This window comes from Salmo salar, chromosome ssa02 (genome assembly GCF_905237065.1).
Source record: "Salmo salar chromosome ssa02, Ssal_v3.1, whole genome shotgun sequence".
Lineage (NCBI taxonomy): Eukaryota > Metazoa > Chordata > Actinopteri > Salmoniformes > Salmonidae > Salmo > Salmo salar.
Genome location: NC_059443.1, coordinates 10,988,385 through 11,004,798, shown reverse-complemented (window position 1 = coordinate 11,004,798; position 16,414 = coordinate 10,988,385). Strand labels below are relative to the sequence as shown.

At 43.4% G+C, this 16,414-nt stretch overlaps 2 protein-coding genes across 26 annotated transcripts in view; one reads left to right on the top strand and one right to left on the bottom strand.

Annotated features, from left to right (window-relative positions):
* LOC106594548 (trichohyalin) overlaps positions 1 to 3,301 on the top strand; it is a 33,806-nt gene extending 30,505 nt beyond the window's left edge. For 21 of the 25 annotated variants that reach the window (XM_045697411.1, XM_045697406.1, XM_045697420.1 and 18 more), the window contains 4 exons: positions 448 to 570; positions 742 to 870; positions 966 to 1,040; positions 1,177 to 3,301. In XM_045697411.1, the coding sequence (XP_045553367.1) occupies positions 448 to 570; positions 742 to 870; positions 966 to 1,040; positions 1,177 to 1,206 (357 nt within the window). In that variant the 3' untranslated portion in view covers positions 1,207 to 3,301. The remainder of the gene's footprint in view (positions 1 to 447; positions 571 to 741; positions 871 to 965; positions 1,041 to 1,176) is intronic. The other 4 variants (XM_045697475.1, XM_045697458.1, XM_045697482.1 and 1 more) reach the window with 1 other exon arrangement.
* A 76-nt stretch (positions 3,302 to 3,377) lies between these two features.
* LOC106594067 (casein kinase II subunit beta) lies at positions 3,378 to 8,418 on the bottom strand. The gene is made up of 7 exons (XM_014185438.2): positions 8,117 to 8,418; positions 7,512 to 7,586; positions 6,926 to 7,028; positions 6,482 to 6,597; positions 5,396 to 5,471; positions 4,941 to 5,130; positions 3,378 to 4,695 (listed from the first exon to the last, which is right to left on the bottom strand). The coding sequence occupies exons 2-7, from the start codon at positions 7,581 to 7,583 to the stop codon at positions 4,605 to 4,607; spliced, it is 648 nt and encodes a 215-aa protein (XP_014040913.1). The 5' UTR covers positions 7,584 to 7,586; positions 8,117 to 8,418; the 3' UTR covers positions 3,378 to 4,604.
* Positions 8,419 to 16,414: the final 7,996 nt, after the last annotated feature.

Below are 16,414 nucleotides of genomic sequence, written 5' to 3'. Positions count from 1 at the left end.
TCTGACACACTAGATGAATTGTCTTTCTCTCTCTGACACACTAGATGAATTGTCTTTCTCTCTCTGACACACTAGATGAATTGTCTTTCTCTCTCTGACCTCGTGGTGGTAGGAAGGACATCTTGGTAAAACTAGAATGGGGAGTGGGAACGAGGGACCCAATCAGTTGTGAATGAAAAGAGAGGGGTGGTTTGAGGGTTTTTCATGGCGAGTGGTTGATGAAACATTGGAAAATTACAGCTGTGCCATGTTCAATTGGGCACAACCAATAATGTATATAAACACTGGACACAACATCATGTAAGGTTCAGATATAATGATATGATATAGAGCCTATATGTCTGTTTGACATGTATAGAAGGAAGGAACCATGTCGGCTCTTCTCATGACATGTCGATGTGCAACGTTCAGTCAAACTGACTAGAGTGTGTTCTCCTCCCACCCCAGCCCCCTCTGGTGCAGACCCAGACATTCACCATCACAGACGTGTCCAAGTCCCTCCCTACTGACGTGTCTACTAAGGATGTCCCTATCGTTAAGACCCAGACGGTCACCTACGAGTCTGCAGAGGTAGCCACCCCATGATAATAAAGATGATGCTACAGCTGGGGAACTCTGAGCTGTGGTTCAACCTAATCTACCACAGGGTACCATCAGGGCAGTGTTCTGAAACGTCTTTAACGCCACCGATGACTGAGGTGTTACCATGGAGCCAATGTTTCTGTTTGTTTCCTCTCTCAGGTGTCAGTTGACGGGACAGACGGGGGGAAAGAGGCCACAGCACTGAGCAGCATTCAGACCATTCCCTCAGAGAGCAGCAGGGAAACCAGTGGCACCTCTGTTACTACCACCACCACTCGCATCTCCAAGGTAAGGGCACACCATAGACCGCACACACACACACACACACACACACACACCTCAGCTGTGTGTGTCATGGCCTCTGACTAATTATCTTGTCCCAGGTGGTGAAAGGAGGAGTGTCAGAGACCAGAGTGGAGAAGAGGATCGTCATCACTGCTGACTCAGAGGATGACCAGGTATAGTACAGTGTAGTATGACAGCTCCTTCTACACACACCAAGGCCTGGTCAAGCACAATGCTTCTCTGACACATTTTTGTCATAAGGTGTACAACCAGCTAGGTGGAGGTTAACTGAAGCTGTGTCTCCTGCAGGGAAGCGACGGTGGAGCAACAGCAATGTGATTCAGCTGAACACAGTCAGGGAGCAGCCCTATGGATCTGATGCTCAAGACACCAAAGGACTAACCTCCCTGTCCCAGAGCCACCCCCACCTCCTCAACCCACACTGACATTGTGTCCTGACTGGTCCCCTCCAGAACCACCGTGGTTGCATCTCAAATGGCACTACTTTTGACCAGAGACCTGGTTAAAAGTAGTGCACTATAAAGGGAATATGGTGCCATTTGGGATGCACCCTGGTGTGTCCCTGCCCAGTGGGATATGAACAGGCCAGGGAGAAAGCCTATTGTGTCCTCTCTTTCCATACTGCTGTTCTGACTGTATGGTGGCTTCATGTTGGTCTATTCCACTCAAACCTCATATTTCGCCAAATTACTATTTTTTTGTTTTATTGTAGTAGGAAAGATGAACCTTTTCAGTTCTAAGAGCATTTAGGTAATTTGCTTTTAAATGTTTATTTACAACATATTTTTCTGTCGTTTGTATTGCTACTACTGTATCATTGAGTTTAAGTGTGGACTCAGCGATATGACGGAGATGCAGAAAGTAAACAGCGTAGTGGGTCAATTTCAGCAAAACAACTAAGAGCGTTGAAGTGAGAGGCTCAACTTCTCCGCTGTTTTGGTGCCATGGTTCCAACGCTGTGAAAAGAGTGAAGCGAACCCGTGCACATGCGCAGATACTGTGTGAGAGCAAAGTCTTGCATCTCGCTCATCTCAACATCTGCGGTGCTGGTCGAGGCAACGGCATTTTACTGAGTCTCCCTTTAACATGCTCATTTTGATAGAAATGCACTGTTTTCAACTGAGCTTTAAGTAATAACATTATCAGACTTTTTCAATCAGATTAAGATGCTGGACAGAAACTAGATGTATTTTTGGAAAGGGATAACTCCTTTGAGTTTGTTTACGTTTATAATTGAGGAATATTATTTTTTTATTGAATATTCAAATTGAAATTACATACCTCACTTAAAAGTATTGAACAAAGATATTGCATACTCAAACAACCATGCCTGTTTTGGATTTGTTCTCTGCTCAGGTAAAATATCTCTTTCTTAACCAGCCAAGTTAACACGCGTAATACTACTAGGTCAGGCCACGATGACCCTCGTTAGAAACTTTGACGTGATGACAACTGTTTTGAAATGTTTACTCTATTTTATAGCATTACTGCTTTTATAGTATTTGTACAAAATTAGGTTTTTAAGTTATTGAAGTTCATATCCTACTCATTGGTAGCTTCTCATATCAATATTGTTATTATTTTTTTTTTTTTACACCTTGAATTTGGGAGTGCCCCCATGTTTCCCAGTACGTATTCAGCGTTGTTTTTTCTTCTTTTAACGCACCATTGACCTCTAGGACTGCCCCATGCAGTCTGATGTGAGAGCAATGGAAAGTCCCACCGTGTTTTGTCCCTTAAAATGATTTTAGATAGAAACGTGATTGATTTTCAAACCTGTTGTTGATTTGATGAAACAATGCTTTAGTCTGTTTCTCAGGGTTTATGTCTTTATCAATACTGCAAGACAAAACCCCTCTGTATATGATTGTATGAAGAATGTTCAGTCTTAATGTACATTCTAGCCCTGCAGATGGGTCCAAATGATACTCAGCTCTTAAACACAGTAGTACATGTGCAAGATGTATTTATCACTATCAAAAGGCAGCTGTCCCAGTATATGTGGCTTTTCTTTCATATAGGGGCACATATTTTGTCCATGTTCTACCATCATTTCTTTGTAGACTGTTTCATGTGATTCTTTTTAAAACACGAGTCTGTTTGCAGGCTTTTAGACACAGAAGTCGCATTCATAATCATCTAGTTTGTAAATCTTTCTTACCACTTGCTGTACCCTTTCCTTTTGTAGATCAGACAAAGATACGTGTATGAGAACCCTTTTAGAGAATGACAATAGCAGACCTTTCTTCCCCTCTGAAGAAGTTTGTGAAGGTGGCACAAACTATTAGCTAGAAAGATCTTGAGGGCATGAACTAGAATCTCAGCGGAACCCTTCGTTTTTAGATTTGTAATCATATTGTTGCTTTTGTGACATTCCTGTCTTAAAATTAAATAAACTTAATTAAAACCTGAATTAATTATCAAGTGGTGTGTAGTGTCTGAGCATGATTTCAGTCACAAGAACATTTAATAAAAGGTGACTAATAGAATTGTAAGAAATACAATTTTATTAAAAATTCTTTATTCCTGCATACAGAATTCAGAAAATCAATAATAGCATCACCACTGGAATTGTAGACTGAAAGAAAACCTTTCATGTAAAATGTAGTACCATAATGTAAACTGGTTGTAGCTGTAGGTTATCAACATGAAATAGCCATCCACCTGTGTGTTCAATACCACTTAATATTGTAACAGACCAATGCAAGAGAAACCATGCGTCTCAGTGTCCAGTCAAGAGACAACTCTGCTCTGTCATGGACATGTTTACAACTAATGATGGCTTTAGTGGCCGTGACAGTGAGTGTTCCAGCACAAAGAAAACCCATGTTGCCCTTCACCCCGAGAAGAACATATCTTATACATCTAATAAACTCTTGTCTTCAATTCAATTAGTGCAGTAGCCATTCTCTAGGGAATCTATAATACATATCAAACTGGTTGTTCATTGGATTCTCAGCCAATCTGGATTTAAATAATCATTTAAGATTGTTGTATATCACCCTTTTCACACTGCCAAGTTACGTGTCCACCCTCGGTAATGGAACCATGAAGAGAATGTATCTGAGCCAGCCCAATACGGTGCAGGTCAGCATGATAGTGTGAAAACAGGTATTAGGATGCGCTCACACAGGCTGACCAATCACATCAGCTCTTTTGACAATAAGTGGGCAAAAACCAAAACGTACACCTGGGGGGGGGGGGGCTCAGGACCGATTTTGGAAAACCCTGCCTTAGCGAGCCAAACTGAAAATAGGTTTGAAAGATTGGGTCCTGTCAAGGAGAGGGGAAGAGTTGCAAGATTGTAGTCAGTAGGGTTGTGATAGGCTAAAGCACAGAGGGAGCCAATCACCAAAAAGCATCCTGTATAACAGACAGATGATGGCCTGGTCCGGATGTCGACATAAGCGCATCCATCTACATCAGGGATGGTCAACTCCAGTCCTTCTGGGGCCTGATTGGTGTCATATCCAATAATGAACTGATCATGATCATCAGTTTAGAATACAATGTGTTTAATCAGCTGTGTTCGCTAGGAATGGGGGAATAGTGTGACACCACTGCAACCCCAATGACTGGAGGTTCCCATCCCTGATCTACATGTATGTATTGTATCTGTCATAATGTGTTTTAACAAGCCTTTATTGAGCTACATAATCCACTGCTTTCATTCCAACCAAGTCAAAATGTCTCTTTCCCGGCCGGGTGTGTAAGTTCTAGCGAATAGCCTTCACAGGACTCTTGAAGCTGGAGGCAGCCTGGAGTTGGAGTTGATAAGCCATGGGGTGGATCTTGAAGCCATATAGCCTGAGAAAAAACAACTAAATATTACAACACAGTAACAGTGTGGATAGTAGAAGGCTGCCATTATGCTAACATGTCTCAATCTTCTTACTGAGGGGAAAAAATGTCATCTTCAAATCAAGCAAGTGGTTTTTGTTACAGTTCCCAGCTGAACATGAATTATGTAATAACACTATCAAATCATATGTATTCAAATGGGGAAAACAGAGCATCTTGATGAATTTGCAAAGATAATTATAGAAATAAACCTTGGCACAAACTGGTTGGCAGGTCGTTTTGGCCGGTACTCAGGGTGCACCATAAATAGCATGTGGGGGAAGCCTGTCCCGAAGTAGGCCCCGTCCGTGTGGTGGTGCCGGGAGGACTTGGGGGTGTACACATCCATGCACTTTGGACAATACAGCTTCACCATGGCCTCACCTGGGATGTCTGACAGACCTATGGGAGAGGAGAGATCAACATCTATGTAACACAGCTGAGGGCACAGAAGTCTATTCTGGTGTCAGCTGCCAATTCAATACTGATGAAATATATTTACTGTGCAAGCAAGAGTCATCTTTTAGATTCCCTCAGACCTGTGTGAAATACTGCTGACCATCTGTGATATAGTTCAAAGGTGACTGGAGAGAAATGGTTCAATTCCATGAAAAGAGGTATGTTCTGTAACTGAACAGGAGTATGAACACATTAAAGTCAAACTCACCAATAGGAAGCATGGGTTGATTCTCACAGTACACTCTTGGGCAATAGCCAAAGTCCCCTTGTTGGTACTTATCCAGCTGCAAACCAAAAACTATTTCAGTGTGAAACATGGTCACACAGCTAGTCCAAGAAAGACACACTACATAAACGGACAGGTAGAATTTAGAACAGGGGTCTCCAACCTTTTCTAGCATGAGCTACTTAAAAAAATAAAAATTAAACATGTCACGAGCTACATTTTTTATTTTATAACTTTCAAATAGTTGTTTTGTCAATATACCTGGTAAAATGATGGTTAATAGACAACTAAGTGGGCCCCATAAAATTATATTTCAAATTTTCCTCATTTCTCTTTGAACTGTTTTATTTCTCCTGGTTTGGGATTTATTTTGTATATTTGCTCAATATTACAATTCTTCATAGAGAAAGAAGGAAAATGGATGTTCTGAGTCCATGTCAAACCTTAAAATCACATGAGAAGACCATTTGAGGTCTGAAAAAAAAAAAAGATTTTTAAAAATTTGAGTGTAATTTACCCTTTAATTCCACATCTCGCAAGAGAGGAGTGTCAGTCTAGCGATGTTGCTGCTGTTACCTACTGCTGCAGCACGTCATGACAGAGTTTGCAAAACAAATCGGCACCTCATTGATACAAATAATCATCATGATAGTTCTGTCAGATGAGCCTACTTTGCAATTTGCATTTAATTGAGAACGTTTTTCCAGTCTACCCAAAAGACTCTGGTTATCATTAGTGTCGCTAACTGGCTACATATGGACTCAGACAAATGAGCGCCCTAAACAGGGGCAATATTGCTGGAAATGAAATTGGCAGATTGTGTTACGTTTGGCTTTTTAAGCCAATAGTGGCTAACTAGGGGTTGGACAATGTCAATGTGGCTTTGATTGGATAGTAGCCAGGAGCTTTACATTTATGACAGTTTGCCAGGAACACATGAAAAAAAATGCATGTAATTTCAGAATTGATTGGCGAGCTACTGGTAGCTCACAGTCTACCTGTTGGAGACCCCTGATATAGAGATTATCCAGACTCCAGAACAATATATACAGCTCTAAGGTTTACTACCATCTGAGCGATGCCTCTGTTGGTGAGGATGTAGCGTGCGTGGATCAGCCCGTACAGCATCTCTGCTGCCTGCTCTATCAGGTCACTCTGGTTGGGGTTGTCCTCCAGCTCCTCATCTGACAGACAGACATGACAGTGAGGCTTTCAGATCAACACACAAGGTACACAGAAGCCTATAGAGACATGGTGCATGAATAAAGCACTGGGAGGCAGCATTATTGTGTCTGCAGGTCTTTCCTTTCTTTATACACACACATACGTGAGGCTTTCAGATCAACACAAGGTAGACTTCAGCCTATAGATGCACTGAGTCAAAGTATGTAGTCGCAGTACCGTGTCCTTGGGTCTTTTGAAAGGCACTTGTAAATACAAATAGAACTGATAAATTAGCCTATAGGAAGTGTCAGTGTGAAGTCATTTTAGACGGTGTAGTGATGAGCTCACCTGGCTCCAGGTCGAGGATCATGTCGAGGGCCTGGCGGTAGTGAGGCACCTGCTCATTGAGCCCTGTCAGGTTAAACTTGTCCTGAATGTAGTCCTCATCAACCTGGTAAAGTGGAATGGATCAACATGGTTAGTAGCTTTCAGCTGCCAAACACTGTCTACTACTCTTTATGAATAGGCCACAGTTGGTCAATTGCATAACAGGTTAAAGGGATTACTTCAGTATTGGCAATTAAGACAAGCAGAAGAGTTAAATGTAGAATTAAGCAATGTAGCCTAAACGGTGCATGCACTGTGTTGGAATATCTGAAGCTACCGCCAGGCTATAACAAGCTTATGTCACAGTTACATACTATGGCATCAATACAAAACCACCCCACGACTTTAAACACTGTATTTTGGTCCTCTTTCACATGGAATTCTCCATCTGTGTTCAGGGTATATATTTGGCTGGTAGCTGTAACAGTTCATTCTGTATTTCAAAACAACTAGCTTCACAAACAGTTGGCTAAGTCAGAGCAATATTATTTCCCCTGTCTGTCCTTCTCATTCTGTGATGTTCTGACATAACTAGCTATCTACTCACCTCACAGAAGAACTCATTCCCCCTCAGGCCACAGAACCAGGAGATCCAGGACACCTCCTCCGAGCTGCTCATCCTCTGAACAAGTGGGGGGTGATGGTGCAACGGCATGCAAAAATGACATGTATTCCAGAATTTCCATTGATGCACTAGAATATAAAGCTAGCTGGGCCAAGCATTTCGCTACAACATCTGCTAACCATGTGTATGTGATCAATAAAATTTGATTTTAGCTAGTGGTGTATTCCATTCTGGTCCAGGGACCTGAAGTATGTGTACACTGCAGGCTTTATTTCTGCCCCAGATATGCTAGCTAGCTAGCTAATCTGATCAAATCATCAAGCCCAGAGGTGTTAGTACTGGGCTAGAACAAAAACCTATTGTTATTCGTCAAATTATGCATAAAGAACTCTAGCTAGCTAACGTTAGCTACATAGAAAACGCTAGCTAGCTAACCCCGTGTTTGCTAGCTAGTTACGTTAGTTTAATAACGTTAGCTAGGTAACGGACATTTTCCACACGCATGAAATCCATACTCATTTGAAACTAAACAATTCATTTAGTACTGTGTAAAACCAAATGTGTTGTGTCAGCACACGTTTACTCACCCTCTTATGTTAGCTAGATATATCTACCGGTAGCTACTGTGCTAACTAGCTAGCACCTTAGCTAACTGCTGTAAACAAGAATATTACTTCCGGTGGAATCTTCGGCTTCTCCGACCTGTGTTGATGAACAGTTTGCTGGTCCAGTCAAACCGCGGAGTATTAGTGATGGGTCGTTCGCGAACGAGTCAGCTCTAAGAGTATGTTGCATTACCGCCACCTACTAGACTGGAATACAACTAACTCCCTTATACTTTGCTTTAAAAAAAATCGAAAAAAATACCCTACCATCTAACACTACTCACAAAAAAAGTATACAAATCTAAATAACACCACCCTACTCCACTATTTAATCCTACCTCATGCCAACAACCTGAAAGGATGGGACATCACCACTTAACACACCCTGTAATTCTTCTGATGTCAAGTCTCGCACACCCAAATACCTCTCTGCAGCTGCCACCACAACCTCAATTTTCTGTGACTTACATTCCATCCCTGCAGTACAGTTGATAACCATTGCTATGAATGCTAGAAATCCAATTTTACTGAAACATATATCACTTGTTGGCCTATCCCTCTGTACTGGTACAGATCTGCTACTCACACCACTCCTCTCAGAATCCCTCCCCCTTGACCCATCTTCCTCTACTTTCTTCACTGCCTCAGCATATGACAAGTTCTGCACTACTCTAACCCTGGAAACCTCAACCTGCCTCTCTCGCACGGGACATTTCTGATCCCCAGCCACATGAGCACCCCTACAATTAACACATACTACTACTTTCACCAATGCTACACATTCCTTTGTCTCATGCCCTTCTGCACACTTCTCACACCTAGGAACCTCCCTCGTACACACTGCTGCCACGTGCCCATAAGCTTGACACCTGTAACGATGCAATGTATTCGGTATAAAAGCTTGTACAGGATAACTTATATATCCTAATGTAACAGTGTAGGTTCCGTCCCTCTCTTCATCCCAACCCGGGCTCGAACCAGGGACCCTTGCACACGTCAACAACTGACACCCACGAAGCATCGTTACCCATCGCACCACAAAAGCCGCGACCCTTGCAACGCAAGGGGAAACCCTACTTCAGGTCTCAGAGAGAGTGACGTCACTGATTGAAACGCTATAGCGCGCACCACCGCTAACTAACTAGCCATTTCACATCGGTTCCACTAACATTACTTTTTCGGGCAAATGCTCAATATCAAAACTCAAAAGAACAGACAATGACTCTTCTGTTTCACCACTCTTGCCACGCTGACTGCTTCGCACCAAACGACTAGCATCACAAAAACCGGGAATCTTCCCTTTCAGTTGGTCAACTTTTAAAAATACTGCTACCCCAGTAATCACTCCTTTCAATGGCGCCCTATTCTTGAGAGCGAAAGGATTCACATTTCTTGTCCCCATTTGTTTAATGCCTTCTGCCTCTGACCAGCAGAAACACAAACAATTATCACAAGACTACTGTATTTCTGGTTAAATCAAATTTTATTTGTCACATAAACAACGTTAGCAGATGTTAATGCAAGTGTAGCGAAATGCTTGTGCTTCTAGTTCCGACAATGCAGTAATATCCAACGAGTAACCTAACCTAACAATTAGGTTACCCTTACCGATTCCACAGTACCCAACTCTGTATTCACCCACCCTGAAACCACAAATGGATCAGCCAAAAGGCAACGGTCCACTTTTTCCAAAAACGCCACTGCTACTGTCAGACTCATCAATATCTTGACCCTCAGTGCAAGCCTCGGGCTTCGAGAACTTCACCACACATACCACCTCTGATACTTTGACCTCATTCACATTGTTAGGGTTGAACTGGTTATTTGTATGCATAACTTATATACTGCTCAAAAAAATAAAGGGAACACTAAAATAACACATCCTAGATCTGAATGAATGAAATAATCTTATTAAATACTTTTTTCTTTACATAGTTGAATGTGCTGACAACAAAATCACACAAAAATAATCAATGGAAAACCAATTTATCAACCCATGGAGGTCTGGATTTGGAGTCACACTCAAAATTAAAGTGGAAAAACACACTACAGGCTGATCCAACTTTGATGTAATGTCCTTAAAACAAGTCAAAATGAGGCTCAGTAGTGTGTGTTGCCTCCACGTGCCTGTATGACCTCCCTACAACGCCTGGGCATGCTCCTGATGAGGTGGTGGATGGTCTCCTGAGGGATCTCCTCCCAGACCTGGACTAAAGCATCCGCCAACTCCTGGACAGTCTGTGGTGCAACGTGGCGTTGGTGGATGGAGCGAGACATGATGTCCCAGATGTGCTCAATTGGATTCAGGTCTGGGGAACGGGCGGGCCAGTCCATAGCATCAATGCCTTCCTCTTGCAGGAACTGCTGACACACTCCAGCCACATGAGGTCTAGCATTGTCTTGCATTAGGAGGAAGCCAGGGCCAACCGCACCAGCATATGGTCTCACAAGGGGTCTGAGGATCTCATCTCGGTACCTAATGGCAGTCAGGCTACCTCTGGCGAGCACATGGAGGGCTGTGCGGCCCCCCAAAGAAATGCCACCCCACACCATGACTGACCCACCACCAAACCGGTCATGCTGGAGGATGTTGCAGGCAGCAGAACATTCTCCACGGCGTCTCCAGACTCTGTCACGTCTGTCACATGTGCTCAGAGTGAACCTGCTTCATCTGTGAAGAGCACAGGGCGCCAGTGGCGAATTTGCCAATCTTGGTGTTCTCTGGCAAATGCCAAGCGTCCTGCACGGTGTTGGGCTGTAAGCACAACCCCCACCTGTGGACGTCGGGCCCTCATACCACCCTCATGGAGTCTGTTTCTGACCGTTTGAGCAGACACATGCACATTTGTGGCCTGCCTGAGGTCATTTTGCAGGGCTCTGGCAGTGCTTCTCCTGCTCCTCCTTGCACAAAGGCGGAGGTAGCAGTCCTGCTGCTGGGTTGTTGCCCTCCTACGGCCTCCTCCACGTCTCCTGATGTACTGGCCTGTCTCCTGGTAGCGCCTCCATGCTCTGGACACTACGTTGACAGACACAGCAACCTTCTTGCCACAGCTCGCATTGATGTGCCATCCTGAATGAGCTGCACTACCTGAGCCACTTGTGTGGGTTGTAGACTCCTTCTCATGCTACCACTAGAGTGAAAGCACCGCCAGCATTCAAAAGTGACCAAAACATCAGCCAGGAAGCATAAGAACTGAGAAGTGGTCTGTGGTCACCACCTGCCGAACCACTCTTTTATTGGGGGTGTCTTGCTAATTGCCTATAATTTCCACCTGTTGTCTATTCCATTTGCACAACAGCATGTGAAATTTATTGTCAATCAGTGTTGCTTCCTAAGTGGACAGTTTGATTTCACAGAAGTGTGATTGACTTGGAGTTACATTGTGTTGTTTAAGTGTTCCCTTTATTTTTTTGAGCAGTGTATATTATACTGGGGAAGCTATGCTAAGTACATAAACTACGGGTAAATCAACTGTTGAAGACAAGAAGAACTACAACCGGCAACAGGAAGTGCGTCACGACGCTGGGACCTGCCTGCACACCGACGTTAGGAGGAGCAAGTTTAAACCACGCTCCTCCTCCCTCTGACAGGCCAGCATTGAGCGGGAACTATCTCTGTCAGAGTATAAAAGCGAGAACAATAGGATGTGTTGTTCTCTTCTCTGTTTGCCCTGCGAGGTAAAACAGCGAGACCGTATATATACGAACCACACATATACCACACACGTGTTTGCATTAATTAAAGTACAAATAAATCAGAAGTTACTAGGTGCTGACTATTTTGTTCTGATACCAGAAACGAACTGTCGCAACTTTAACAACATCCATTTCTCCTCCTGTCTTCAGCTCACTCTGCTTACACTTTCTACCATTCTTCTTTAACAAAGCATCTACATTTTTTTCACAATTTTTAACCGACTCAAGCTCACCATCTTCCCAGGGGCGGAAATCCCGGGGGGGACGGGGGGGACACGACCCCCCCATCCTGGGAAAAATATGATTTGTCCCCCCCAATATATCACTGAAACATAACTACAGTGCCTTGCGAAAGTATTCGGCCCCCTTGAACTTTTCGACCTTTTGCCACATTTCAGGCTTCAAACATAAAGATATAAAACTGTAATTTTTTGTGAAGAATCAACAACAAGTGGGACACAATCATGAAGTGGAACGAAATTTATTGGATATTTCAAACTTTTTTAACAAATAAAAAACTGAAAAATTGGGCGTGCAAGTGGGTCCCTCTCCTTGTTCGGCGGCGTTCGGCGGTCGACGTCACCAGCCGTCTAGCCATCGCCGATCCACTTTCCATTTTTCCATTTGTTTTGTCTTTGTTTTAAACACCTGGTTCCAATTCCCCAATTACTTGTTCATTATTTAACCCTCTGTTCTCCCATGGGTTTTGGTGAGTGATTGTATCTATTCGGTCCGTTATTGTGTGCTAGTTTATTGTGTTGTATTTATTGATTCCTTGAGTAAATTACGTTCCTTACTCATATCTGCTGTCCTGTCCTGACTCCTCCACACCAGCTACACACAGGCCGATTACAATTCCTCCACCGTATTCCAAGTATACATCCAGTATTATCCTTATGATAATACTGCACTTCTCCTGACATATATGTTGTTCTTGCTTTCTCAAGGGACGCCATTTAACCGGCTGTCACAATCTCCGTACAATCAGCATGAACACCTCAGGATGTAGCGCTCACAGTGAATCCCACTTATAATGCAGCTACTTCGTCTTGATGTTCTTCTTTATCAAAAGCTACCGCAACACTTTTCAATTTCAAACAAGCGCGCTCTCAGGGTCCATTCACTGCCTGCTACTCTACTCGCGCTCCCTCACGACAGAATGTACCAAGGGACAAACGAAGTGGCAATGAATCAGCTTGGGAGGAGACATGAGCATCTCGTCATTATATACAGATCTCTGTCCATGCAGATGTGCTGATAAAATTATTGTCAAAAACAGATCACTTCAAATCAAGCCTTTCAGGTCATTAGTCTTCTGTCAAAGTCGAGTCCCGATTATTTTATTTTGTACCAAATCGAGTCTCAAAACATATTTGTGGCCGTGTTCAAGAGCATCAAAACCATGATGTAACATTGGTCAATTGTGACTGACTGATCTACAAATAATAATGAGTCGTTATTAATGTTGCAAGGTGATTTGTAGATCAGTCAGTCGGGAGTTGCCTGACAGCTGCAATGTCGAAAAAGCCCTGTGAGGAGTAGTGATGTTAGCATGTAAATATTGGTGGGGCAAACTCAACACCCAATTTTCTTCAATGGATGCCAGCAAAGCCACTATACAACGCAACACTAAACAATACACAAATTGCACTATAACAGTGACAAACGGTGCCCACAAACTGTTAGGGCCTACATAAAGCTGTCCAAACACCAGAGCCCCAACAACAGTCCCAACACCTTACCACAGCTACACCTGACTATCAGCTGAGCCTTGTCTGGCAGTGAAACAGTTCATTCAGCCTCATTTACTGTCTTTAAAAAAACATAGCTGATATGGCTGACTTTCTTAAACAAATGTGGTTTCTACTGACAATTGAGAAGTACAAACTATGGCATAAGGGGATGACAAGTGGATAAGGCTATGCGTAATTTTGATTAAGACAATGAGCGAGCTAGGACTTAGTCAAAAAACGATTTGTTCAGCACTTTTGAAATGTACAGCGTCAGAATTCAGAACATGGTCCGTTCTTACGGTATTCTCCCTGTACACCAAGTTAGAACCCTAGAATAAAGTGGGCATATAAGCAGACAATGAAAGCTCTTACAATATTCAATGATTACATTTCTCTAAAACAGGCTATAGGCTACAGGTGCCTCACAAAGTCAGAACATTAGTCATGCTTCATTGACAGCATGGCCAATGTTGAACATTTATTATTTTAAACTAGGAAAAGAGACCATTAATCTTAGACTTGGCATCACATAGCCACTCCACTGAATAGCAGGCTAATGATTGTTTTGCAATGCTTACAGTTAGCCACTGATTCCTTCCAAAACACTCATTGTTGAATTTGCGATTCCCAACTTGTTGTGTAATGTTTATGTCCAATGGCCGATGAGTACTGATACGTTTTATCTATAATTTATCTTCTTTATTTCTCTTCATATGACAGGATTAAAAGGATTGGCTAGTACATTGTCGACTTGATTTATGATGATGACTGGTAGCTAGGATTTTGAAAGTATGATGTTGACAGTCCAATCAAAGTTACTGTAGATATAACGTGATTTGATGTCATTTTATCTGTTGTCAATGACCTTGAGCCTTCTTGGATGGGCACTTCTAATGTAACTCTATGGCAGCACCCAAGGGGCTTGAATTTTCGAGCTCTACCCTTAGACTTGGCGGTGACGTAGTGTCCCCATGAGTGACAGAACACCGAGCCAATCACGGCGCAAAGCTCCAATCTTTCTGCTGGCTTGCCCCACCACCACAGAAAGCACTGAACTAGGCTGAAACACATGCATTTTGGAGCTGCCTTACTCAAGAAAACAAAAAAGAGACCATGTTTGTATGCGGCTATATTAACTCAATGATATATATATATATTTTACATTGCTTGCAAACTGATAGGTGACACGTATTAATGCCAAAATAACATGCAAAACAGGCAAGCCCCCCAATTTTTTTTTGGTGCTAAAAATGTTGGGCTCAAAACAGGTGGGGCCCTGCTCCACCTGCCCTGATTGACTGGTCGCCACTGGGGACTTTATATAGACAGGTGTGTGCCTTTCCAAATCATGTCCAATCAATTTAATTTACCACAGGTGGACTCCAATCAAGTTGTAGAAACATCTCAAGGATGATCACTAGAAATAGGATACACCTGATCTCAATTGCGGGTCTCAATACTTATGTAAATAATGTATTTCTGTTTATGTTCTTTTTATAAATTTGCTAAAAATTCTGAAAACCTGTTTTCGTTTTGTCATTATGGGGAATTGTGTGTTGATTGACGAGGAAACAAAACAATTTTATCAATTTTAGAATAAGGCTGTAACATAACAAAATGTGGAAAAAGTCAAGGGGTCTGAATACTTTCTGAATGCACTGTATATTCTGAATAAGAATGTACTAGCAAATACTCACCTTTAACCTGTAGCTTGACATTTACATTTACATTTAAGTCATGTAGCAGACGCTCTTATCCAGAGCGACTTACAAATTGGTGCATTCACCTTATAATATCCAGTGGAACAACCACTTTACAATAGTGCATCTAAATCTTTTAAGGGGGGGGTTAGAAGGATTACTTTATCCTATCCCAGGTATTCCTTGAAGAGGTGGGGTTTCAGGTGTCTCCGGAAGGTGGTGATTGACTCCGCTGTCCTGGCGTCGTGAGGGAGCTTGTTCCACCATTGGGGTGCCAGAGCAGCGAACAGTTTTGACTGGGCTGAGCGGGAACTGTGCTTCCTCAGAGGTAGGGAGGCGAGCAGGCCAGAGGTGGATGAACGGAGTGCCCTTGTTTGGGTGTAGGGCCTGATCAGAGCCTGAAGGTACGGAGGTGCCGTTCCCCTCACAGCTCCGTAGGCAAGCACCATGGTCTTGTAGCGGATGCGAGCTTCGACTGGAAGCCAGTGGAGAGAGCGGAGGAGCGGGGTGACGTGAGAGAACTTGGGAAGGTTAAACACCAGACGGGCTGCGGCGTTCTGGATGAGTTGTAGGGGTTTAATGGCACAGGCAGGGAGCCCAGCCAACAGCGAGTTGCAATAATCCAGACGGGAGATGACAAGTGCCTGGATTAGGACCTGCGCCGCTTCCTGTGTGAGGCAGGGTCGTACTCTGCGAATGTTGTAGAGCATGAACCTACAGGATCGGGTCACCGCCTTGATGTTGGTGGAGAACGACAGGGTGTTGTCCAGGGTCACGCCAAGGCTCTTAGCACTCTGGGAGGAGGACACAAGGGAGTTGTCAACCGTGATGGCGAGATCATGGAACGGGCAGTCCTTCCCCGGGAGGAAGAGCAGCTCCGTCTTGCCGAGGTTCAGCTTGAGGTGGTGATCCGTCATCCACACTGATATGTCTGCCAGACATGCAGAGATGCGATTCGCCACCTGGTTGTCAGAAGGGGGAAAGGAGAAGATTAATTGTGTGTCATCTGCATAGCAATGATATGAGAGACCATGTGAGGATATGACAGAGCCAAGTGACTTGGTGTATAGCGAGAATAGGAGTGGGCCAAGAACAGAGCCCTGGGGGACACCAGGGTGAGAGCACGTGGTGCGGAGACAGATTCTCGCCAC

What these genes read in the sequence shown, in the direction of transcription:
- LOC106594067 (XM_014185438.2), bottom strand. Translation starts at nt 7,583, where the DNA reads ATGAGCAGCTCGGAGGAGGTGTCCTGGATCTCCTGGTTCTGTGGCCTG. An exon ending in GATCCTCGACCTGGAGCCAG is followed by an intron (nt 6,598 to 6,925) that starts GTGAGCTCATCA and finishes TCTGTCTGTCAG; the next exon opens with ATGAGGAGCTGGAGGACAAC. An exon ending in TCAACCCATGCTTCCTATTG is followed by an intron (nt 5,131 to 5,395) that starts GTGAGTTTGACT and finishes CCTCTCCCATAG; the next exon opens with GTCTGTCAGACATCCCAGGT.